General features: G+C 40.0%; 1 protein-coding gene across 2 annotated transcripts; it reads left to right on the top strand.

The window, feature by feature from the left end:
- Window positions 1-116: 116 nt before the first annotated feature.
- CLTB (clathrin light chain B) lies at window positions 117-27,321 on the top strand. 2 transcript variants are annotated; one of them, XM_063447268.1, is made up of 6 exons: window positions 117-477; window positions 11,056-11,105; window positions 12,353-12,458; window positions 13,860-13,971; window positions 22,487-22,540; window positions 24,267-27,321. In XM_063447268.1, exons 1-6 carry the CDS (start codon window positions 294-296, stop codon window positions 24,436-24,438), a joined length of 678 nt encoding a protein of 225 aa, XP_063303338.1. In that variant the 5' UTR covers window positions 117-293; the 3' UTR covers window positions 24,439-27,321. The 2 variants fall into 2 exon arrangements, with proteins under 2 accessions (XP_063303338.1, XP_063303339.1); XM_063447269.1 differs by lacking the exon at window positions 22,487-22,540 and having other exon boundaries at window positions 118-477.

The following is a 27,321-nucleotide window of genomic DNA, read 5'->3' as shown; positions in this document are numbered from 1 at the left end:
ACATACCCAACCTGCTTCATACATTCTACCAATGCCTAACTCAGTGAAGGCTGAAGGGCTCAGCAGCATCACCTGCTGGTGTCCCGGTGGTACTGCAGCTAATGTGCTCTGATGTCACTCTTGCGGTCCTCCCTCTTGTGTGAAGCACCAGCAGTCACAGGGTTGGGTGCAGCCGCATGCTCCCTGGGAATGATTTGTCGCTGCTATTAACGATCACCCTCGCTCTCCGGATTCTCTGATCAGGAGATCACAGTGACTCTTCCTAAGGGCTTGCCTTCGTAGCTGGGGACACCATGTCTGACGATTTTGGCTTCTTCTCCTCCTCTGAGGCTGGTGCTCCTGCAGAGACAGAGGAGGACCCTGCAGCTGCCTTCCTTGCCCAACAGGAAAGCGAAATTGCTGGGATAGAGAATGACGAAGGCTTTGGGGCAGTCCTGGTAGGAGGCCAAGCTTCCCCGGATTCACTGATTGAAACAGGTAAATCACAGGCTACAAAGCCTGCAACACAGGTTTAGGGTACACATCTACCCCCCTCCTCCTCCATATCAGCAGCTTGCCTGAAGAGCTTACACTCTCCTGCACAGAGAAGACACAATTAAACATTCCAAGGTCACTCACTGCTAGTCTGAGGCGAGAGCAGGCAGGTAGGTAGGTATACTGTCAGTGTGCACACGGTGTGCTGTATAGCTACTGCTTCCATTTGTAAAGCTCTGGGGGGAATTCTGGCCTCAGAAATGGGTAAACATTGGAGGTCCTGATGCCAATATTATATGACCTTCAGTCAGTGTATGGATCACTAACATTATAATGCTGGGTGAAGTTACAAATGATTTAGAACCTACGAGATAAAGCTCAGAATGTAGTAGTTGCAACAAATGAATTCTAGAATAAAATTGGTCTCACTGCTGCTGTGGATATTATACTGTAGTGACAGTGGCTTTAGTAAGTGAAACAGTGCATAATAATCTGTTTTTTGTGTGTTCGTTGTTTGTTGATTCATTTAGCACTTTAGATATACATGTACCTGGTTTAGCTTCCTAATATTTTAAAGATATTCTATAAATAATGCATATTTTCTTCTTTTTCTATAGTAAATATATTTTAATACTGCCTTTATCGTGTATATTATGTCTGTGAATGGTGTGTGCTATGTGCAAATTAATCTAAAGTACACATATTTACTAAACAGTGTTGAAAACCAGATTGCAAAATTTATGCGAAAACAGCCAGGCTATGACGATAGATTGTGTTGCTTTAAATGTCGCAATTTTTTATTCAGTTCTCTACAATCCACTATTTAGTTAATAATCACCAAGAAACAGGATTTGGGCTTAATCCTGCAGCTATTCTAAATTTAAAGGCAGTAGGCCAGAGTGAGACCTCTGCTAGGATTAACATGAATGCAGAGTAACAAAAAAACAAAAACAAAAAAACCCCAGCAATAACCCTCATATCCTGGTTTTAATTGCATTAGTAAGATAAGTGGCAATGTTTTGGGCGATGACCGTTCCAAAGGTTGTGTAGACCGAAATTGTACAAGTGGTGTTATGGTTACATTAAAAACCATTGTACAAAACATATTCAGGTGCCTGCTGCATGTTTAGATTTTATGTTGAAATATTTCCAGTTTCTATTGTAGTTTCTGGTCAGCAAGTCTTCTCTTCCCATTACATGAGTCATATAATGTCATCTAATATCTGCTAAAGAATAAAAAAAAAATACCAAATCCCATGCATAGCAACAGGAACTTGGGACCTTTATTTACACCAGATTTGCCGCTAAATTGATCAATTCGATTATTTTTGCTAATATTATTATTGGCATTTATATAATGCCAACTTATTCCACAGCGCTGTACAATGTTATAAAAGAGGGAATTTAACAACAAATGAGGCAAACTATTACAAATTTTAACAGGAACAATAGGTTGATGAGGACCCTGGTCGGACGACTTTACAATCTAGAGGCTACCTTAAAACTAAAATATATTAATAATCCATGCATTATAATTTTATATTTAAATGTAATCGCAGGGATCTCCAGGTTACCCAATCATTCGAACCAACTGTAGGAAGTGATATATATATATATATATATATATATATATATATATATATATATATATATATATTTGTGTATTTATTACATTGTGTATGTATATGTGATACCAAGCCTGTCTCTAAAGTCATTTACTCTTTGTGTAACCTGATTCATTTACAGTCGGATTGAATGACAAGCACCATACAGCTCAGGTAGTCCGGGTTGGGTAATTGCTGTTCTAGGACTTGGTTAATTTGTAGAAAGGGTGTTGCCTAAACATACAAAGAAACCCAGTAACATATCTTAAAGTAAACTTCAGTCAAGAAGCCAACCAGTATACTGCATTTATGACCCAAAATGATTTTACTAACTCAGATTCAAATAAAAAATAGCAGGATATAGAAAGTAAAAATATAACCGGTCCGACCTTCTGTTTTTAAAGCGGAACAAGCCGCAAATAATGTTAAAAATCAACATTGGCACACGCCAAATAATAGGCAAAGCAGGGCATTCAAGCTTGCAGACAGTACTGAAAATCCTATTATACCCAGCCAGCAGCAACATTGATGGTATTTGTAATATAAAATAGAGGTTGACTGTCCCGGCCCTCCTTTAAAAAAAAAAAAAAAACCCGGGTCACTGGCTCCAAAGGCCTTGTCTTTGTGTTAGAACAGATTTACTGTTAAGTGATAGTTTTTTATGTTCGTCACAACAGAGTTTGAAATGTCGCTAGGTCAAAGAGCATTTATTGGGTGTGCATATGGATACAATGGGGTTTAGTCACTAAATCAGTGACATAGAATTTACCAGTGTCGAGCTAAATAGCCAAGCTGGAAAAATAGTTGAGTAGGTGAAATATTTGATTTGGTTATTGTGCCTAATTGTGGCCTAATATTTTTACGCTTTCCTAGTCACATCTTAACTATTCCTGATTACGCTAAATAATCCCTGTATGTATCATATCGTCCAAAACGAACTACTGACCACTCACTGATACTGTAAAACACTAAGTGGTATATAATCCCAGTTCCGGTAATAATTTGTCAGAGCTGAAAAGATTGGCTTTGAAATGGCTCCTCTGAATAATCACGCTGCCCGTACAAAACCAGCATTTAATACTACGTGATGATGCTGCTGTTTCTGAAACAGCATTGCAGTAGTGCACCTGAAGAATGTATCCCCCTGTCCCATTGGAAGAGGAGACATGCAGTGCACTGCATCTTTCTCAAACACTGTAATGCAGAGAAGTCCATTTATTCTGTTTGCAGCATGGGGCCTCAAACATCCTGTGATTACACAGTTAGATTTAGATCTCTGTAAGTTAAATTCTATAGATATTTGTTAGAAAGGGAGATTTAACTGTTATTGATATAAAACTGTGACATTTGATGCTGAAATCGTGATTTTTGATGTCTGGCTATCTGTCTATCCGTCTATCCACCCACCTATATGTTGCTGTCTCCCTGCACATTTATGCAGTCAGAAAAGTTGACTTACCTGTCATACAATACAGCACCAACAGAGTCTAAAATCAGCCACTCCTCCTGCATTTCAATGCTTCTCATAGTAAAGTACTCCAGACCTAGAGTACATACACAGCTATTGCCACATTGAATCCACTGCTTCTCTATGGGTTGCACTGGATGTTTGTTTCACCATCACGCCAGGTTATTTAAAAAAAATATACCATTAAAGGGACACTATAGTCACCAGAACAACTGCAGCTTAATGTAGTTGTTCTGGGGAGTATATAGCAATACCTCTAGTGGCAGTCACTCAGACGGCCACTAAAAGTGCTTCCTGGGGCAGTGCTGCACAATGTGCAGCATTGATGTTCAGTGTCTCCATGCTATGAGGAGATGCTGTTTGATGCAGCACGGTGTTTGCTCAATAGCCTCCTAATGCTTTCCTATGGGAAAGCATTTGATTGGCAGAGATAATCAAATTTGACTATCTCAACAACGGGAGCAGGGCGAGGCCAGCCAATGGCGAGACCAACGCACCACTGGAGAAAGGGTGAGTTTAAACACTTTTTTTAAAGGGAGGTACCTAAATAGTGCTTTTAAAACTATAGTGTCAGCAATACATGTTGGACAATTTGATGACACTTGTTCTTTAATTCTATGTGCACTGTGAGCGCTTGTCTAACTGTGCAGTTCCTCAGGCCTCGCCACACTGGACGATAGCGCTGGGTTGATCGGGAGGGTATTTTGTGTTTCACACTGAACTGCTTTATGACTTGGTAGGTCTGTTTTTGGGTATCAATGAACCAAAAGTGACATTTGGCAACACCCTTCAAGCATTCTTCCTAACACTTAGAGCTAGGTACGTACAGCCCAATTTTTGGAGACAGAATGTGGCGGCAGGCCCTCAGGGGATGTCACTAATGACGCTACTTGCGTTACCAATGATGCCACAAATGAGCAGGTCCACTTAGAAAAGGGGAGGACCCCCAACTAAAGGGGCGTGACAGTCTTTACGGCAGTCTCTTCAATGACAGATCCGTGCAGAGAATGCTGCTGAAGTGTTCTCTGCATGGTCCTACCGCCCGCTTCACAGCGCAAGCACGTCTAATGATGCTCTCGTGCTGTGCTGCCCAGGTGTGAACTAAAGCGGGACAAAACCCTAAAATGGGGACTATCCTGTTGAAAGAGGTACTGTTGTGTGTCATGTAGGTAGGAATTTGATTTGGATTAGGGAGTGAGCTAATCTGCAACTTTTCTTAGATGCTTAATGAATTCTGTTTTTGGTATATACATTTTTCCGGAACCTTGCCTATGTATATAGAATGAAACTGCATTGTTACCCAAAATGTTACATTCAGTTACAGTAGAAATAGAGCAAGCGGAACAATCCGAGTAGGTATAATTTAGCATGTTTCAGCACTGTATTTACAAAGCCTGGTATGACTACAAAAATCAATGCTATGCATTCCCTTTTGGGAAAACTACTAAGGGTCTGGAAGTAGGTGACATCCGATCCAGCCTCCACGAAATATTGACCCGATGATTGTAGTGATCTGAACGTGGGAAAGTTACAGTAATTATTACATGGTTCAGTGACAAGGATAGCTATTCCCAGTTTCACAGCGTCTAATCTCGTTCCTTTTATTGTGTAAATCTGCTAGCTTGGAGAATTTAAACTATGGATGCAGCTGTCGCCCCTTTGTAAAGAATACAATTTAGAAATCAATGTAGTAATGTGGTCAGATGGGCTAGTGATTTCCATACGCCCAAGCAAGCATCATTTACAGGATGGATTGTAGGAAAATGCTGGAAAATTCTCATGGGGAAAAACAAAATAGTGTAAAAAGTGTAAAAAGATTAAACCCATTCAGGAGGAGGGTTAGTCAAATTCCTGGCTGTAACAGCCCTGACATTTTGTTGGTCCTAAAGTTAAGTAACAAAAACATGTAGAAAATATCATATTATTGACACTAGTGTTGTGCCTTTAACTTCACTATAAATTAGGAAATGGTAAAATTTTATATTTTAGTTTAACGCCTTAAAGGAACATGCCACCAAAAAAATGTAAAATTTGATTTTCCCTCAAAGAAAAATATTCTTGTAATTTGCTTTGCTTATATGAAATCTTGACTTGCAAGAACTGTAGATGTTCATACCCCCTAACATCAACGTCCCATGAATGAGTACCCAAGAGAGTAGGTTAAGAGAGGGCGAACCAGTGACATGAATCGTAATATTATTGTTTTATTATTTATATAGCGCCAGCAAATTCCGTAGCGCTGTACAATGGGATTACTGCCACCTTCCAAAGGAAGAGGCCCCACCCAAGAACTGGCAAGTTAGCAAGGCATCAAATACACACCAGGCTGCCTGCCAGTCATGCAGACCAGTCCAGTAAGGGCAAACCATGCAGGGGGCACTGTTTTAGTCTGCGTGGTCCTTGTGTCCTTATCATAGCGTCTAATGATGTGCTCACGCTACGCTTTTTCCCGTGTCCCCAAAAGGATAAACCCAGGATGGTGGGACACGATAGGGACTGTCCTGGCGAAATCGGGATGATTTGGAGACCTGGATCTAGATCTGCAGCTTGTGCAAGTCTTCCCCAGTATCGACTTTTTTTGGCTGTCCGATCTGTATTACAGGTAATTGAGAAGGCTTTGCAAGGCAGGTGCTCTGGATCCTTACATGCCTCTTGATGTAACAGGAAGTAACAGGACTTATGTCTAATTGTCACCAGGTTCATTTATAAAAGTGTTGATTTCTACTCAAATGGGCACTTTTATAAAATGGGGGAAAAAAAAGAGGACAAACTCTTCACTCAGAGCTTTTTAGTATGCTAAAGTTACTTAGGGGTTTGAAGTGACCCTCTAAGTAAAGCATGAAAAATAGCACAGTTATGCTAAATATAGGATTATTTACCCTGAAATAAAAAAACAATGTATGTTCTTTGTTTTCTGATGCTAAGCTCACCCATTGGCTTAATGTTATAAACTATAGAGTTTATTCCCTAAACTAGTGACTGCTTAGGGTTAACAAGAGGGTAACAGATATTTGTCCAAAATTGCCAAACCGGTAAAGGAGCCATGTTGTCGAATTTTTCATTTCAGCTATTTTTGCCTACAATTTGAAATTCCCTTCCAATCCCTCTTTTAGTAAATAATCCTCTCTTATCAGCGTTAATACTTTATCACTGTATATAGAGCTCTGATAAAGTGCTGCTATTATCCTCTTATAGTGAACAGTGTATTGTGGGGGCACAAACGGTAGTGAGGGGGTGCCTGCAGAATATAATTTTAATAAGCAAGCATTAAATACATATATCCTTCATGACAGCTAACATCATACACAATAAACCATCCACTGGCTGTTAGTGATGGTAGTTTTAGTCCATATAGACAAATCAAGAGCTTTGCATAGAGAGGAAAACTGTAGCAGACATAATATTTAAGAATCAATTATTTCATAATTATTTTAGATCTGGACGGCAGCCGCCGTCTGAAGTGACAGACATTTTGGCTGGGAGATGGTAATAATGTGTGTTGTAGTCAAAGAATGAAATAAGTAGAGTGCTACATTTGTATATGATTGTAATGCATGATTATAGCAATACATTACGTTAAATTCTAGGTTCACAAACTCCCACATGAATAAATTACATGAATTTACAAAATTACCCAGAATACTTTGTGCTCTTGGAAAGCCCTATAGTGGTGTGGTGTGCAAAACTTTTGGAACGCTCATGATTATGACAGAACTAAAAAGGGAGAGGCCTGCAATGGGAGTACCATAAAACACATTTGCCGTTCTTATAATTTAGGGAGGAACCGGTGTGTGGGATGTTTTTGCAAATCTGGATTACCACATTTTTTTGGACTATGCAGTACGTGTCTATTTATACGTGTTTTGCTGGGGGTGTGTGCTTTCTGTGTTGCAATGAAAACACCTTACTTGCACTTCACAAAAATCAAATATAACTTGAAAACAGGCAGCCATAGAGATTGGAGCTCTGTGAACGGAATTGTACCTTGGATTACTGCTATATGGATTGGTTGGTTTTAGGAGACAGGATGGTATGGATATACGTTATGAGGAGTAATTGTATATTGTGCATTGTTTGGTGTGTATTGAACACAAAAATAAAAAATATTCCACTACCCCTACTTTAAAGGAAATAAATTCATATAAATAAATGTTACATGCATTACTCACTCATTTGCTGGCTTCATGTTGATATCCCTGTTCCATAATTTTTAAGTAACACTATAGTGTTAGGGAAACAAAACTGTATTCCTAACACTATTTTGTTCCACTAGAGGCAGTCTTAACCCTGCAATTTAAACATTACAGTTTATCCAAGACTACAGTGTTTTACATTGCAGGGTTAAAGGGACAGGAACACTACACCCAGGCCACTTCTAAGAGATGAAGTGGTCTAAGTGCCTGTAGTATCCCTTTTAAATGTGATGCAAGCACAAGCTTGGTGTGACAAACTGCCATTTGGCACTGGGCATTGGAGAGGACTTATCGCTAGCCTCCTGCCCTGCGACTATGGCCCTGGAATGTATTGCCCTTTTAGACTTACATTTGGGCATAATGGATTTCTGAATGCTGTTCCTGGCCCTTTAAATGCTTTGGAGCAGGGTTACAACTTTTAAACTGGCACTTCGAATGCAGTCGAAGTGCCGAAGCTGTCAAAGTGCCGAAGTCGTCGAAGTGGCCGCCATTCGACAAACGAACACGTGGCGGCTGCCATTTTAACTTGTTCGAACGCGGTCAGCGGTGTGTGCAGCCAAATCTATGGAACTGTTTGCGGCTACCCAAATGCACGAACACCGCTGACCCGTACCTACTTCGACACTGCGGCTGGAGACTAAGTCCCGTTCGAAGATTCGAACGCTCGTTCGAATGGGACTTAGTCGTTTTCTCGGTGTAAAATAGACCAACCGCATAGCCCAAATCCATGGAACTGTTTTGGACATGAAAATGTGCTTGCGGTCGGTCATAAAGGATTTATACCTATCTCCCGAATGGCTGGACGGATTCAAATGATTTTTGGGTATGTTTGTATTTGGAATGTGCTGATTAATAATATGTAACTGTTATTAATATTGGATGTATGGTTTTAGAGTTATGAAAGTTGGGTAAAATGTATGTTTAAATTGTACGTTATAATTGTGTTACCTCTCAGGCTAAGGGGAGGGAATCTGTGGGATGTAACCATTGTGTGATTGGGTAATGTTTAATTGGATGTGGGCGTCTCCCTTGCAGGGGAGAATTGCATAAAAGCAGAGTGTGTGTAATTAAACCAGAGTTCTTCTTGACCCTCAACACGTAGTCTTGTCTCGTGATTGGAGGGGACAGCTATATTCACACTGGGGACTGCTATGCGCTGCATATTCCCTTGAGCTTTAATTACTTAGCTCTTTTGAGAGCTTGATCCGGTTACGCTCTCCTTGGAGGAGAGGTCTTTCCCACACGGTCCTGAATGCTGGAGGTTCATACCGGGTGGAAGGAAGACGGCGCGGCTCCAGTTAAGCCAAGGCGGTTGTGGAGTCTGCGGTGGTTGTGGTGTCGTCTGCAGTGCTGGGAGTCCTCAGGAAGCGCTAGGAGCATCCGTCAACGGAAGGTGTCCGTTACTTATTATATTAACACAAGGAAATGGGGGGGACACTGAAAAAAATGTGACAGAACCTACCGTGCCCTGGACTTTTGGAGAGGCTTGAAGGCCAGCCTTCTGCCCACAGACTGTGGGCCTAGTCTCACTGGTCCTGTTGTCACTCTGGGGAGGGCTACGGGGGCCCAGAACACTTACTGTGCTTCCTATTCGGTCTTGTGAACCTCTGGGATTACCTGGACTCGTTGTACGCATTAAGCGCCTGAAACCCTGAAACACTCTGGAACTGTTCTTTAAATTGAGATTATGCCAAAGTCTGGTCAATCTTTAAGCACTTGGTGTCCTGAAATCCAAATAGAGTGCTATTTTGAGGGGAGTTTGGGGAGGCATTGGAGGATACCTAGAGCTTGAGAGTGCTCCCTTCTCCAGGGTGACCAGATAAAACTTTAACATGCTGTAACTCGGGGGCAAGGCTATAGTAAAGCGAATGGTATATTTGCAGCAGCCCTGGTCCGCTGGAAGAGGTTCTCTGAGACCCTAGGAGTCGGAGTACTGGAGCTCCATCACAAGCAGCTCTGTAGTGTGTGTGCAAATAAACTGCATTGTGTGACTTCCATTTTGTTGAATGCATTTAATAAATAATGCAATAAAATAGGAAATCTTGCATTGATTAAAAACACTAATAAACTCACCTATAAATGTAATGCATGTGCCTCAAATCCCAAGACTGTAGATCTGCAGCCTTGAGCTTTGCCCAAACCAGGAAGTGGCCAGACCAATCGGAAGTCTCTTATTCTCGAAATATGGAGCCACAACGTCTCTGATAAAAATGCAATAAGTAGTTCAGTACTTGGAAGACACTTCTACTCTAAATAATATTAACATAACTGAAAAAGTCCCTATTCCCCCAGCTCTCTGTATACTACATGTACCCTTACTTCGTCTTTGTACTTTTTGTCTTTTATTTAACACTGGGAAACTAATGGGAAATGATCTGTATGTATGTTCTGCAGTTCAGATAGCTTTATGGCTCTGTTTTGCACTCAGTAAAAACTAACACAGTGCTCGCTCGGGACAGCCAGACATACAGTGCGCATAAAGAAAAATCACAATGGCTCAGATATTGTTAGCATAATCCATAGCTAACTTTTAATAAGTCACTGGGTTGTGCAAATATCTGATCTGTGACGGTCCTCTCTAACCAAGAACTGCAAGGGCTGCAAAGTGCTGACCGGGCATTAGCTGTTTAACTCAATTTGACAATCACTAGCCTACATGAGAGATAATGCACACGTATAAATATAAATGTCTACATAGAGGGAAGGGCTGGTACGCAGATGTCAGGACTCTCTGATCACAGCTTCAGTTTTGCTCAGAACAGGGGTTTCAGAGACTTGTAGTTCAGTTATCAGGTTTCTACCTATGAATGCTAATAGCTGAACTACAACTACCAGTAACTTGTTAAGCTTCATGATGACACCTGCAGCTGTAATACTGAGCTGTTACATACAGTGAGGGGAAAAAGTATTTGATCCCCCGTTGATTTTATAACTTTTTTGACATGCGTTTTTACTCTCTGCACTCTCCCTGTTAAAACACACCTACCATTAGAATTATAGACTGATCATTTAGTTGTCAGTGGACAAACGTTCAAAATCAGCAGGGGGTCAAAAACTTTTTTCCCTCACTGTATGTAATATAACAAGCATGGTGGACATATTTGTTGGAATGGGGGAGGTGAGAGAGACAAGGATGCAGAATGTTGCATACAAATGTAATTTTGCGAAAACCTAATGGATATATATATACATATATATGCACTGTGAATGAAACATCAATTGCCACAAGTCTAAAGTTAATTTTACATTTTTGTTTAAAATTGCCAAACTATAAAAAACAAAAAGTTTTATGCTTAATTTCCTTTTGTTCCTGCAGTGGGATTTGATGACCTGGTGACAACCCCTGTAAATGGAGACATTTACCAGGTGAGTCTGGTTGCCTACTTGTACAAAGGTGATTGTGTGAGTAAGGAAGTGAATGAAATGTTTTCAGGAAGTACCGAATATGGTATGTTTGTATCTTAGGTAACTTCAGTTGGAAAGGAGGAAGTATATATGAACAAAAGAAAATTTATTTTTTGCACTGAGTAAACGACACTCCATGTGATGTGGAACCTCTATTATACGGGTTCTCACCCTGTGGTATGCGCAACACAAGCAGGGGTTACTCAAAAAGCTGTCTGGCAGGCCACCATAGAGTAGTAGGCACCTGCTTACCCTGATGGCGGGTGCCTACTCTGCACATATGTGCGGTGTCCAGAGGGGAGAAAGACGACGTGCAGCGAGGGAGCGCTGATGTCTGTGCTCTTCCAGCACTACTCCTTTGTGCCCTGTGGTGATGCCGGGAGCCGAGTTATGATGTCGTTATGACGTCACGGCATCATTAAACAGCACGAAAAGGAGCAGTGTTGGGAGAGCACGAAGTTTACACACGCCTCACACAATAAGGAAAGATCTCCACTAGACCCCAGAGAAAGTATCCGCTACAGTTCTCCCAAAGGAAGGGAGACTGACTTAAATAAAATAAAATTATAATAATTTGTGAGTGTGTGTGGGAGAATGTGTATGCGTTTGTGTCAGTGAGTGTATGTTAGCGTGTGTCAAATCAGTGAGTGTGTCAGTCAGTGAATGTGTGTGTGTCAAATCAGTGAGAGTGTGTTTGTCAGTGAATGTGTGTGTGTCTGTAAGTGTGTGTCAATTCAATGCGTGTGTCTGTCAGTAAATGTGTGTGTGTGTCTGTGTGTGTCAAATCAGTGAGTGTGTCTGTCAGTAAATGTTTGTGTGTATGTCTAAGTGTGTGTCTGTAAGTGAATGTGTGTGTGTCTGTAAGTGTGTGTCAAATCAGTGAGTGTGTCTGTCAGTAAATGTGTGTGTGTGTGTGTGTGTGTGTGTGTATATGTAAGGGACCCTAATATTCCTTATTAACAGTGGGAGTAACAGTAATGCTTGTAGAAATAAGCTACAATAACACATGTGGATATAGAGCGCCTACACTTTTCCACCAGCTCAGCAAGCTCCCCTCAGTATTTTTATTTATTTCCTTGTATATTTGACCTATTCTCCCATGTCTTTGTATTTAATGCAGGTTAGAATGATGCTCCCCTATGGCCATACTGTCAGGTACTCTCTATAAAAGGCTATGGTACTAATCCATCATATCTTCTAAATAATAGGAATCTGACGGATATGCAGCAATAGCCAATGCTGACCGACTGACTCAGGAACCGGAAAGCCTCCGGAAATGGAGAGAGGAGCAGAAGATACGCTTGGAGGAGCTCGGTATGATACGTTTGTTAATACAGGCCTTTTTCCTTACAATTATTAGTCAGTATTAGAAAAGAGATATTTTAATAATCGTGATGGCTTACCATCGTTTGACAAATTACAAGTACTTTACAAACTGGGAGATTCTTGTTTATGAACCACACCGCTAATCTCAAGTATCCATTAAGATACCGCAAGAGCTGAGGATCTTCCTTAGACCAGCCAAGGTTCAGATGTTTATGACGCTTGTAATTCCACAAATTATTTCCCAGGAGTATCACATGCACGTTTATGCAGTTGAATTATTGTTATTATTATTGCCATTTATATAGCGCCAACAGATTCCATAGCCCTTTACAATATTATAAGAGGGGAGAATGAACTAAAAATAGGACAATTACAAAAAAACTTACAGGAACGAGAGGATGAAAAGGACCCTGCTCAAACGAGCTTACAGTCTATAGGAGTTCAGCACATTGGGGTTTATATATAGAAGTGGCGGAAACTCTTTTATTTATATTTACTGTTTCCTGTTGCTTTTTCCTGTCCCATTTATGGGATATGTAATTCAGAACTTTCTCAGTAATTCCATTCATTGCATATGATTAATAGCATTAATGCCTAAGTAACTGGACTATGGCTTCTATTAAAGGCACAGTCCAAGTACAAAAATGTCTTCATCTTAATTTAGTGATTTTAAGGTATAGCTGTTTCTGAGCCTTTCTGAGAAATGGCACTGATCACATTTGGATGTTTCCACACCTATTTGTGGTTGTCAAGACAGCCACTAGGGCTTCAGATTAACATGTGTACGTCCAGTATTTTAATACGACAAGTTTTGATGTCCATGCTTCTCATAGAGAAGCTTTAGAATGGTGGATCTCAGTGATTACTGTGCATGTGCCATGTGTCGTTATTTCTTCTCTAAGCGAAGCATCTAATTGGACAAAAGTTATCGATATTAATAAATTCACTGATCCAGCTTCTGGTGAGGAGACTGGTCCTTTGCTGGATAACAGGTAAGTTTTATAGCTTAGAAAAAACAAGGGCAGAGCAATGTTCTAAAAATAAACAAACAAATGCAATTTAAAAAAATATATATCTATATATTTTTAATTTTTTTTAGTTAGTGTTCCTTTAACTTTTTGACAACTCCAATCCATAAGATGAAAATTATTGCAATGAGAAACATGGATACAAAAGAGTGGTAACTACTATAGGAGAATCCAAGACTTTGTTTTTATTCTGCTCAGAATACCTGATTGTAGTAACAAAAAAACTGTTTCTAGTATGAAAGCATGTTTTGAAATGAAACATTGAAAGTCTTATTGATCTAAAATGCAGATTGCTTAGTCATCTCCGACTGTACAATACGCAATATAGTCAATTCATAGCCACGTGTCTCTGTCCGTGCAGATGCAGCTTCCAAGGTGACGGAGCAGGAGTGGAGAGAGAAAGCCAAGAAAGACCTAGAGGAGTGGTACCAAAGGCAGAGCGAACAGATTGAAAAAAACAAGGTTTCAAACAGGTAAATAAAAAACATTCATCGAAAATAAATTGTTTCAGAAAATAGTGATCTATCATCAGGGCAAACCAAACCATTATGTAATGATTCCAGACATTGTTTATAGACAGATCCAAACCGTACATTCTTATTCTGTTAAGACTCTCCTGGTGATAGTTTATGATCGAGTGTCTTTTTTTGAACTCGGAGCTGCTTTAGATCACTTAAGTTAACTTCATATTCGAAAATTATCTGATGAGAATTAGACAATCAGACACATGGTTATTAAGTGAAGCATATTACATAACTGCGTAAATTTCATTGGTCGTGTCCCACTGTCCAGGTTTTATTTTTTCCTTCTGGAATTCTGCTTTTGTGGTTATGACAGAGATTTTGCAGAAACCTTTTGTGACAGATGTACGTACAAAACATGCTTGGAGTAGATAAGACCAATGAAAGTCACTAGTTTTAGATGGCTTTAGGAGCACTCAGCATTGCATCACTCTATAACTCTCTTTCATAGCACCACATATTGATCAGTATGCTAATGTGCTTTGTGCTGATCCGAACACGGCAGGATTCCTTCTGGTGCAAGCTGCATGTTTCAGTGATAATCATTAGTAGGTTTTAAGCTGTTAAATCGCTCAGTAAAAACTCAGATTCAGCCCATTGTAATGATGGGAAATTATTAGAGTAGCACAAATGATGACTGGCGGTTTGGAGGCGGTCAGGACATCCTGGCACCATAACCACTATAGTGTGTTGCTTTAATCCCAACGTGAACGGATCTGACGCATTACTTGCCAAATACTACTGCTTAATGTGACCGCAATCACAAGTGTATTTTTCATACAACATTACTGAATTGTAATTAAAACAAAAATTATCTTTTATGGGATGCCTTGACATCATAGATAGTCTTACATACTTTACTCAAAACATGTAAAAGTGCTAACACCACACAATGAATACATTTCCTTTACATGTTTGTTTTACACAGACGGTAATTAATTCTCCTTTAGAGACAGCAAGACTTAAAGGGACACTATAGTCACTCAGACCACTTCAGCTCAATGAAGTGGTCTGGGTGCAATGTCCCTCAGGTTTTAACCCTTCTTCCTGACAGCCGCTAGAGGCGCTTCTGCGACGCTGGATGCGAAATTCACATCCAGCGTTCAGAACCTCCATAGGAAAGCATTAAGAAATGCTTTCCTATGGACTGTTAGAATGCGCGCGCGCCTCTTGCCGCGCATGCGCATTCCACTCCATTTGGGAGCTGACGTCGTTGGGGGAGGAGAGGTCACCAGCGCCGAGGGAGCTGGAGTATGGTAAGTGGCTGAAGGGGGACCCTGAGGGTGAGGGTCCCCCAAGAATTATATAGTGTCAGGAAAACGAGTTTGATTTCCTGACACTATAGTGATCCTTTAATATTGTTCAAAGCCTTTGGTGTTCAGCAAAAAAAATTGTAAATTGTATCATGAATTTCATTGTTTAAAAATGGAATTGTACATCTAGAGCTGTTAAAATACATACTTTTGTTAAGGAAGAGTTATTTGATTTTGGATCTTTCCAGTGCTCAGCTGTCTCAAGATTGAATCAGATCTAACAGTCCTGACAATGTTTTCTTGGCTTTATAGAATGAAACAGTTTGTCTAACCAGCCGTCTGTTATGTTGGCAGTGGCTTTCACATATTGTAAAATGCTTAAAACAAATGTAGGAATTTAATTTAAAACAGATTTTGATGATAAGAAGAACAATCTGAAATATTTCAGGTATGCATATTTTTTATTTTATTATTTTATTTATTTTATTTTTTATTTTTTATGTTTTAGCAAAAAAACAAACACTTTTACATCTGATGGTAACAATGTACCTATAAAATCGCAGGCAACTTTTGTATCTCTCCAAGAATAGTTGTTTTGTCTGTAGACTGCTTCTTTATAGTTTTATCATGGACCTCTGAACAAAACAGTTGACAAAAGTCTAGCCTTTCATCTGACTTGTGACCCAAACAGGAATGCAGCATTTATAATCAGTCGAACGTCGTAAATCATTATCCCAATAAGTGTCATAGGAAAGAGCACTATAAAGGGTTACTCACATCTATGGTGCCCAAGGGTTAAATGTCACTGAAGTCACTATGAATGGAAACCACACCTTTTGTGTTATTCAAAGCACTCAGCCTGAAAGTGCTCATGAACAATAATTAGCTTTTGGCCCAGAAATATGTCACCCTAACCTTTAACTTGTTCTTAAATAAACGGCAGTGTAAAAGAAAATTCACAACCACTTCAAGAACTGTATTTTCAGCATAACAAACTCACTTAAGTGCTCCTAACTTATACATATAGCTTCCATTTAATTTCCCTTTGGTCATTACTAAATGAAATCCAATATAAAGGAAATAAAAGTGAGAGAGATGAATATGTAGTTGCTGCATACTAAAATCTCAGTCTAGGCTCACCAAATTGGTACATATTTGGCATTAGACTAAACGATTCTACCATGTACCTCTGTTCTGCATTTGCTTATGTTTAGACAAAAAAAAACTGTGCTTTAAAAAGACACTGTTTTTGTTTAGAGTAACCCTTCAAATGTTGTCTCTTCCCCTTTCTCAAATGTAAAAAAAAAAAGTTAAAACTTACCTCTGTTCCAGCGTTGAGGGCAACTTCTCCAGGTCACCATTGGACGCCTATCACAAATATAGTCTAATATGCACTTAATTTACACCTGTGCTAGTAAAAAAAAAAAACCGCAATGATACTGCCAAAAATACACAGCTGGCAGGAAAGTGAAACTCTTAATGTGCAGCGTTTCATAGCGTAATCACTGAAGTGGTCATGGTGCTTGGAGTATCTGCTTCTTTATAGCTTGATCAGAGTCATTTGAACAAAACAGTTGACAAAAGTCTCGCCTCTGGAACTTCAATTTTCCAGTTCTCTGGAACTGCAGTGTTTAACATTGCAACACTAAGTGCAAAAGGTACACTGCACCCAGACCACTTCAATGAGCTGAAGTGGTCTGGGTGCCTACAGTGTCCCTTTAACAAGGGATAGTCAATCAAACGGTTGGCTACATCTGTTACAGTAAACAGCCGGCCGAGTAGGACCAATTTGTTGTGGTTTGACTGCAGATTTATATTTTGGATTGTGACTTCCTTGAAGGGACACTCCAGGCACCCAGAACACTTCTGCTCATTGGAGTGGTCTGGGTGCCAACTTCCATTACTCCTAACCCTGCAAGTGTAATTATTGCAGTTTTTTATAAACTGCAATAATTACCTTGCAGGGTTAACTCCACCTCTAGTGTCTGTCTATTAGACAGCCACTAGAGGGAACTTCCTGCTCTATAGCACAGGAAACCTGTGCTAGAGCATCGCTGGACGTCCTCACTCTGTGTGAGGACCTCCAGCGTCGCTCAAATCCCCATAGGAAAGCATTGAAATTCGTTTTCAATGCTTTCCTATGGGGAGACGTAATGCGCATGCGCGGCATTGCCGCGCATGCGCGGCATTGCCGCGCATGCGCGGCATTCGCATTAGGTCTCCTCGGCCGGTGGGCGGGATCAGTCTCGCCCACCGGCCGACGGAAGAACAGGGAGGAGCGTCGCAAAGGAGGAGACAGCGGCGAGTGACATCGCCGCTGTCTCAGGTAAGTGACTGAAGGGGTTTTCACCCCTTCAGTAACCGGGGATTGGTGGGTGGGAGGGAGAGGGACCCTCCAGTGCCAGGAAAACGGATCGTTTTCCTGGCACTGGAGTTTCCCTTTAATGCAGCACTCCAGGCTATAGCTGACTCCCAATACATTGTATTGAAAATGCATGCAAATTAGAAAAAACATAAATATGTTCCTGGATTTGCTACAAATTCTCGTGGTTTGCAGCTTCCTGCAACGAGTTCTGCCAAGACTAGGACATCCTAACTGTCCACAAAACATCTGTCTATCTACAGTGATACCAATTGTGCCATCAGTGCTGCTATCAGTTTACTGCCATCTCCATTCATAGTTTTGTGAATGAAGCTTTAGATGAAACTACATGTGCATGCCACAGATCAGACTCCTTCAGCAAGCTGTATAGGATTTGTTTAGATTTGTGAGTAAGAATGTGGACTTATAACCACAGTGATTTTTTTTTTTCGTTTGGGGAGAATCAGACAGGTAACATGTGACCTGTTCAAGATGTTAAAGGAGCACTACAGTGCCAGGAAAACAAACTCGTTTTCCTGACACTATATAGTCTTTAGGCCCTCCCCACCCTCAGGGCCCGCTGGGCTGAAGGGGTTAAAACCACATGCCTTAGTCCGGCACCGGGCTTCCTCGGCGCTGGTGACCTCTCTTCCCCCTCCGAGTGGAGCTGAATGCGCATGCGCGGCCAGAGCCGCGCACATTCAAACCGCCCATAGAAAAGCATTACTCAATGATTTTCTATGGACGTTCTGCATGCTCAAAGCGATTTTCGCATTGAGCGTTGGGGAAGTGCCTCTAGCGGTTGTCAGGAAGACAGCCACTAGAGGATGGATTAACCCTGAAATGTAAACTGCTATGTTTACAGCTGCAGGGTTAAAACCTGGGGCACCTGGCAGCCAGACCACTTCATTGATGTGAAGTTGTCTGGGTGACTATAGTGGTCCTTTAAAGTGTTTAGAGTTTCCTTTCATAGTTTTTTATAAATCTTGTCATTAATTGTGGTGTATATTGTGTATGTATGTGTAAATAACAGCTACAAATTTATGTTCTCTGTACTAATCACATACCTGATTGCACTGTTCCATCAGGAACTTAAGAGACCTATGATAGTCAAGCTAATAAGGTTATTCACTAAAAAGTGAATTCCAAGTCAATTGAAAGATAATTTTACATTTCAGGCCAAATTAGCCAAACTAAAGTGAAGCTGGCTTAGCGAATTCTACAAGCAAAAAATGGAAAGAAGGTAGCGCCCTAGTGGCGCTACCTTCTTTCCATTTTTTGCTTGTACCATTTATGTTATAGGGCCTGTGAGGGAGTCTTATTATCTATGTGTGCTGCCACTCATGTACTTATACCTATATTTATCTTTTATTGTGTACTGTTTAGAAAAGAGCGCTGATCCTTCTCCTTTTGTATTTAGCGAATTCTAGTTTGCCCATTTTGGCTTTAATTTTTAAATGAATTCTCATTTTCGTGAATAAACATGTAAATGAATAAAAAAAAAAATATTTTTCATTATGTATGATTACTATGATGTCATGTGTAATTCGGTAATTAGAGGCGTCTTATATTACTGACTCTGACTGCAAAATGAGTAGCCAGTTTAAGACAGAGATCAAAGATGGATCAAAGGGACGCTAGTTTATTAACACTAACATTAATGCATTTGGTAGGTTTTGGTTTAATATGCAGTATTTTTGTATACTCTGCATAATAATGTATGCAGTATGCTGCAGTCAGAGGCGTAACTAGATACCACCGTGCCCCGGTGTGAAAATTGCCCTGTGCCCCCCCCATGTGTCTCATTCCCTCCATCAGCATTTTCATCTCTCAAGCCTCTCCATGTGTCTCATCCCCCTAAGCCTCTCCATGTGTCTCATCCCCCCAAGCCTCTCCATGTGTCTCATCCCCCCCAAGCCTCTCCATGTGTCTCATCCCCCCCAAGCCTCTCCATGTGTCTCATCCCCCCCAAGCCTCTCCATGTGTCTCATCCCCCCAAGCCTCTCCATGTGTCTCATCCCCCCCAAGCCTCTCCATGTGTCTCATCCCCCCCAAGCCTCTCCATGTGTCTCATCCCCCCAAGCCTCTCCATGTGTCTCATCCCCCCAAGCCTCTCCATGTGTCTCATCCCCCCAAGCCTCTCCATGTGTCTCATTCCAGCATCCGCCCACAACCCCTCCATGTGTTTAATTCTTCCCCCCAGCCCGTCCATGTATTTTATCTCCACAGCCCGTCCACGTGTCTTATTCCACCAAGCCCACATGTATCTCATCCCCCACAACCCCTCCATGTATCTCAACCCCCCCCATGTGCCTCATTCCCCCCAAGGCCCTCCATCTGTCTCATTTCCCCCAAATCTCTCCATGTGTCTCATCCCCCCACCCCTCCGTGTGTCTTATTTCGTTCCCCCCCAGCCACTCCATTTTATTTTCTGCCCCCATGTGTCTCTCCCCTATCCCCTTCCTGTACCTGCTCACCTCTGAGCTGACAGCAGTACCTGGTCTCACAGGAAGTGCTCTCACAAGTAGCACTTTCTGTTAGACCGATGTCTGCTCAGTTACACTACATTCAGTGACCAGCAGGAGGGGGGAGTGCTGTGCAGTGTGCTCCCCTCCTGTTGGTCACCCTGGAAGTGCCTGTACACAGATCCTAAGGTTATGCCGGTGGCCCACGATCTTAGGGGTCACAGCTGCAGTCGGGCCCCCTGGAGTAACAAGCCCGGTCGCAGCTGCGACTCCTGTGATCATGGTAGATAGGCACTGGCTGCAGTATACCCCTACTTATATAGCTATACCTGTCAAATTCTAAAAAAAAATTCCTTGTGTATATACACAGCTCAGCCACTGGCTGAACTGCTGTAAGCAAATAAGCTTGCATTTGAAGAAGAGGTGATCCAAGCAAACACATAAACAGCATATCACTCATGTGGATATAGTCGTAAATTAGAGGGGCAAAGGTTTAAAAATAATTTCAGGAAGTATTACTTTACAGAGAGGGTAGTGGATGCATGGAATAGCCTTCCAGCTAAAGTGGTAGAGGTTAGCACAGTAAAGGAGTTTAAGCATGCATGGGATAGGCATAAGGCTATCCTTGACTTACGATAAAGCCAGGTACTAATTAAAGTACAGTGGAAGCTCGGTTCTGGAACGCTCCCATACTCAAACAATTCGGTACTCAAACAAAATATTATGTCTCGGTATTAGCATAACCTCGATAGTACCACTTTGGAACCTCGTTGGTGTGGCGCATTGGCCTCCTAGCACTAGACTAAGCGAAACAGAGCTCCATTCTGTCTGCAAACAGCTCCATTCTGTCAGCAAACAGAGCTGATAGGTAAATTGAAGTTACATTTTCACTTCATTTACATTATGTTTATAGGTTTTCTGTATGATTCTATCCATTTAAGGTATTATTAAACTGTAAAATGTGAGTTAAAATTCTGTACTTTTGGGGGTCTGGAACAAATGAATCTAATTTACATTAATTCTTATGGAAAATTTTGATTTGGTTTTCGAACAACTCGGTTCTCAAACAGCCTTCTGGAACGGATTAAGTTCGAGGTCTGAGGTTCCACTGTATTTCGATAATTGGGCAGAATAGATGGGCCAAAGGGTTCTTATCTGCGTTCACATTCTATGTTTCTATGTTTGTATCTTCTTTCTCTGACTGTCTGTGGTTTGGTTGTGGATTAAATTAAGTCATTTCATTTTGAATTAAAAGTAAGCAGAGTAAATCAGTTGTATCAACCAAACATTAAATCCCAAAATAAGGTTACCAGCATGTTACACAGGGTGTAAGGAAATACTAAGGTTAAAGCATGTGAAGTATCAAAATTCATTATGACTATCCTCTAAATACCTTTTATAAACATCATTAAAGCTTTATTTGCATAGCTAGTCCAGACAGTGCCACACTGAGCTGTGTGCTAAGGGTTACATTCAGTAATAATCCGTTGCTTGTAATGTTCGCACCATGTGTCTGCCTTCCACTGCTCGCTTGGAATTCTAATGTATTATATGTATACTATTAAAAAAAGTTTTTTTCTCAAACATCTACTAGAGGGGCAGGTATCCAGTGCTGATTTCTTCAGAACATATTTTTTTGTTTTTTTCTGAAAACATTTTCTGATTTACCAGTTTAAAATCCAGACAGAAGACAAATCCATCACTGCATTTAAAATTGACTGCTAATGTTTAAATGAACACTCCACGCACCATAACCCCTACAGCCCACTGTAATGACTATGGTACCAGGGGAGCCCTGGTGCCCAATTAGAGTAGGTAAACAGTTTGACACCTTACCCTGGTCCTGCTGCCAAAAGCTCCTGCAGAGAGCTAAGCCCTGCTATCCAACGTTGGCTCGTCATATTGTCAGCCGGGCACTCTGAGCCAAAGAGCCAGGCTCTACGCGGCAAGACATAGGTCAGTGGCAGAGCCTCTTGTAGAAAGGGAGGCTACGGCACACGCCCAACTGTTTGACTTGCGCTGTTTGGGCGCCAAGGCACTCCTGGGACCATAACCACTACAGTTGGCTGTGTATAAACATCCTCTCCAGGAGTTATTTATAACTGGAAAAAAATCTAAACATTTTCTTAATGACAAAACTTTCAAAATGTTTTAATACTACAATGCTTAACAACGTATAACATATGAGCATCACATAGGGAACTTTGCTTAACAAGGTTAAAAAATGTCTTCTTTTTCTCGTTATCACCAACAAGTTGTCTCATTCTGACTGCTAACAGGTTTGCTCCTTCTCACCTCTCGGTTAATTCCCTATTGTATTATTAACCTTTCACTTTCCTCTTTCCATTTTCTCTCTTTCCATTTTCTCTTGCATGCTGCTCTCCCAGGATTGTGGACAAAGCATTTTACCAGCAGCCTAATGCTGAGGTCATTGGTTACGTGTATGTTGACTTCTATTTTCTTTGTGTCTGATTCAGCCTTAAATAGCCAGTGAATGCACAGTTAATGGTGTCTTCTATGTGTTTGTTCAGATAGCAGTTCTTATATACCACTGTCATACAGGGCATTGAATACATTTAGCAAATAACCAGAGGTCGGCTTTCAGACAGAGGAACGTAATTATACACATGCCGCATTATCACACCTTCTTACACACTAAACTAGAATTTGCAGAGCACTGACAAGAGAATTGAAATAGCTACACTGGAGAATAAGTGATTACCTTTTCAATTCTCTGCATGTTTGGTTACCCTTGTGCTAGGAGAGCATATTTCAAGCATTATGTTTATATTGTTTTCCATTCCAACATTTAAGCATATTGTTCATGATTCAATTTGTTGTATTTGTTTAAGGGATACCCGGGGTGTGAAAAAAAAAAATCTACTAAAGTGGTAGCCCAATCTACTTGTCCGTCATGACAATCCACTTGTCCTGACACTAAATAATATCAGTAACCAAGATTGGGACCCCTGGACATTGGGCTGTTATCCAAACTCTTCATTTTTCACAAACTAAATCTGAATGGGAAAATAGAGGCAACAAATAGCGGATCTGTAAATATTTTCTAAATTTGCTATAGATAAAACATGGATATTTGTGCTTCAGATTTGCAATTTCTATTTATTTATCAAACATTCAGAGTTTTGTGAATTATCCAGAGTGTCTTACCCCCGGGTGTGTACTGGCTGTATGTAATGCCTGTGTGGTGTGTGCTGACTGTATGTAATGGGTATGTGTGATATCTGTGTATGATGCGTTTGTATGTGTGGTGTGTGCTGGCTGGATGTAATGTGTGTGTGTGTGTGGTGTGTTCTGCCTGGATGTAACGTGTATGTGTCCTGGCTGGATGTAATGTGTGCTATCTGGATGTAATGCTTGTGTGTGCTGGCTGTATTTTGGAAGTAATGTTATTCAGATCATTATTCTCTACAGTTTGAGTGTATTATGCATATATAAACAATGCTTACAGTATATGTTAATATCAATATAATATACATATTAATATACAAGCTTATATGCATAATACTCTCAAAAAAAAGAATCAGAAATTGTGTGTGTGCTCTGTCTGTAGTGTTGCCTGTATGTTTGCAGGGGTAAAGCTTTAGTCTAGTTTGCAAATAAAAAGAGCATATTTAAAGTAAAGAGAGTGTGTGCGATGTACATTATAAACTTTTACATGATAGTGGTTTCCTTGTAATTGATCTGTGGTGTCCATGAAACCAGTAGTTTACAATGGGGGCTGTCACTAGATTATTCCCATTGGTAAATCTTACAATGAATTCTGATTGGCTAAAGAAAAGAAGCACTCAAAATACAGATTTCTTTGAAATGTGTCAGTTCTTTTTGTCCTGACACCGGGTGCTGAATATATATCCTTGACCCACAGGAGCCCAAGGCTGGAAACAAAGTCATATGTAAAGAAAGGTCTACAAAGAGATAATGTATGTGATGTGACATGCATTTAGTATAAGGAGTTGGCTATCTGTGTTTGTCTTCACCTGTCATTTAATCATGGAACACAGATTGTGTCTAGCATTTGTACCACTGTATGACATGTAAGTTCTGTGTCAAGCATGACAGGTTAGTTTGCTGATTGTACTAAGTTTGTTTTCCCTTCATATCCAGCTCTTGACTTCTCTGAATTTTTTAAACTTTATTTTGTTATAGAGCATCTGATGAAACCCTGGTCTCTGAGACTAAAGATGATGAGACTGGGACAGAATGGGAAAGAGTTGCCCGGCTATGTGACTTCAACCCTAAGAGCAGCAAGCAGTCAAAAGACGTGTCTCGCCTGCGATCTGTACTCATCTCCCTCAAGCAGACGCCCCTATCTCGCTAAGCACCTCTTCAAGCTCACGTCACCTCCCTGCATCACATTATACCAAAGAAACTATCGCAAGAAGGATCGGGCACTTGATATGATGCCCTCAACAGGTCTCTAACACCTATCTTTTAACCTGAGTGGAACTCACTCAACTACTGAACTGGGAACATCTAAATTAGTGAAGTTTCTAATATATAAAAGTTCTGGTTTTTTATTTTATTGAAAATGGGAATATGTGATGATGGGTGTAGGGAAGGGTTTGTTGGTGTATCCTTTCCTTTGTGTCTTTGTGTGCCTGGCTTTAAAGACCGCTTGCTTAAATGTTTCTCTTAAAGACCAGTTTGAAGAAGAAGGATGTTTAAATTGAAATGTATTGTTCCTCAACTTAGGAAAGGGAGTTATAAATCTATGCACAGATGTTGCACCAAGTCATAACTGGCAGCTACACAAGTCGCACAAATAACACATTTTGACAAATTAGAAACACAACATGAAAAGCCAGAGGTACAGGAAAACCCTGAAAGAAAGTCTCTAGGCTCCATACCCTAAAAGATGTACTAAAGAGCTAAATTAAAGGCATATTGTTTGGTGGTGCACGGGGAAAATGCAGGTTTGGGATACAAGGAGACAGGCATGATATAGTCTATAATGAGTGGAGCTCTACCAGAAATAGATTGGGTCGACCCAAAAGTAGATAGAACTAAGTCTCACTCCTTTTGCCTCCTACGTCACTCCCTGTGAAAGTGATGTCTTAGGCTGGTGCCTTCTATTCATTATGGGAAATTTAGCCATAACACCACAAAATCCCTCTTAACTCTTTATGTTACAGTTCCAGGAATAAGACCCCCCCCCCCCCGGAACTAATTGGTTGTACAAATTATTGTGGTTTAAAGGATGGAAGTGTTTTACATTAAGAAAGAAATAATCAATAAGAAGTTTGAAAATGTTTAAAATATGCAGGAACTTTAGTATATTTAAATTTGTTAATATTATCCTGTATAAATAAAAAAAAAATTGGATGGGGAGAGAGCTCTACCATAAAAAAAAAAATCTAAAACTGAAATTTGGTTTGTTTCAGTTTTTAATTAAACCATTGTAGTGGTCTACAAAAAAAAGTTTTGTTAATTATTTGAGTATACATATTGTATTGCGGCACTACTATGTGTAATAAGCTAGGATCTGTAATGGAGTTAATTTATTTTTACATAGTATTGATTTAAACCTTGCCCACGTGTGTATGTACATTTTCAGCAATGTCATTTGTAACCCTCCATAGCTAACCAAGACTGAGATCCTTTGCCTTTCGTTGCTCCTGCTTTTTAAATTAGTTCCATTCTGAAGAGTCATTACTTGCTTTGCAGAATTTCGATATAGTCCCTTAGTTTAAATGTTATAACATTGTATGGCGTATGTTTCATATGAGCCCCCAATCATCAATGTGGAAAAAAAACTAACTTTAAAGTGAATTAATTTTGTTAGAAATCTTGCTTCATTAAAATATGGTACTTTGGGATTTATTTTTAATTGATGTAAGAAAATTAATTTGATTGACATGATACAAGAGAAGCATCACCAGTTTTATTTCAATGTATAATCAATTTAATGTAACAGCCAAATGTCATTAGCTCTCTCTACCCATTACCTATAGCTAATTATCTCAAGATAAAAGTCACATTACCCACAGAAGATAACTAGATTACTCATTTATGATGTCTGCTCTACACACTAAACTGATACTATTGTATTTGTCCATTTTAAGGATGCTGGTTTATTGCCTTGTATAAGTATTAATTGTTCAGAATTGAAGATAAGCTAGAAAAATTATGAGTAAAATTAAACGTTCAGAATTTGACAATTATTCGAGCTTTTCAAACCCAGATCCAGTTCCTTTGTGGTTCCGTGTTTTAATTAAGTTTCATAAAATGTATAATAATCATATGGGCATTAAAGTGTGTTTAAAATAAATTGAAGAATCAAATTCGAGGAGGACAGAAAACAAAATGCCACCTCACTTGATTTGTCTCGAACGACTAATTACAAATTTGTCTTTTGAGGTCTAATAAATCAGGAATGTGATGCTGTAAACGCATAGGTTTTTAGACGGGGTTATTCACATAAATCATGAATTGACCAGTAAAGTTAGAATTTTAGGCCAAAATAGTCTAATAGTAAAAGACCTCAATAACTCTTTTTCTATCGCAAGCTATTTTAGCTTGACATCTGCATGTCACTGGTCAATTTCTACCAATTCGCAGCTTAGTGAATAACTTGGATTAGTCCTAACATCGGCTGTACCGATGGTGGGCAGTGGTTAGTGTTATAATGGTTTTAACTGGGAAATATATATTTTTTAATGTTACTATAAAATACAGATAGATGTCTGGCTATACTGGGCTACAATTCGCACCGTGCTTTGCCAGCATTGACCAAAAGAAACGGGACCAGCCCTTTTCCAACAGTTAAATTACATGGAGAATTGCGAAATATTGGCTAAGAAATTGCACACTTCTTAGTCAAAATGACCAATCGCATAAAACAAATCTCAAACTTCACCAGGGTTCCCGCTGACAATTTACTGCTAAGTGAACAACCCTGTTAGAATTGTACAAATATTTTGCACCTCTTGATTATAATAAACTAAACCAGGACAAATGTTGGCTTCTTATTTTCAACCCATGTGAAGCTTTCTAATTAATAAGGATACACATTATACAACGGTTACAGTATTTCCCACTGATTATGCTTGTTTTTTGCTTTAGTATATCAATTACCCTTTATAATGCAATTGTCATTATTGTTTCATTACATTGTTATTGGAGTGCAAACAAAGAACATTTAAGATGTAGTTTGGTGATCAATGTTTGTATGTGTCATAGAAATAAAACGCTATTAAGTCTA

This window comes from Pelobates fuscus, chromosome 3 (genome assembly GCF_036172605.1).
Source record: "Pelobates fuscus isolate aPelFus1 chromosome 3, aPelFus1.pri, whole genome shotgun sequence".
Lineage (NCBI taxonomy): Eukaryota > Metazoa > Chordata > Amphibia > Anura > Pelobatidae > Pelobates > Pelobates fuscus.
Note: the sequence above shows the minus strand (reverse complement) of the source record. Positions and strands in the feature narration are given on the sequence as shown.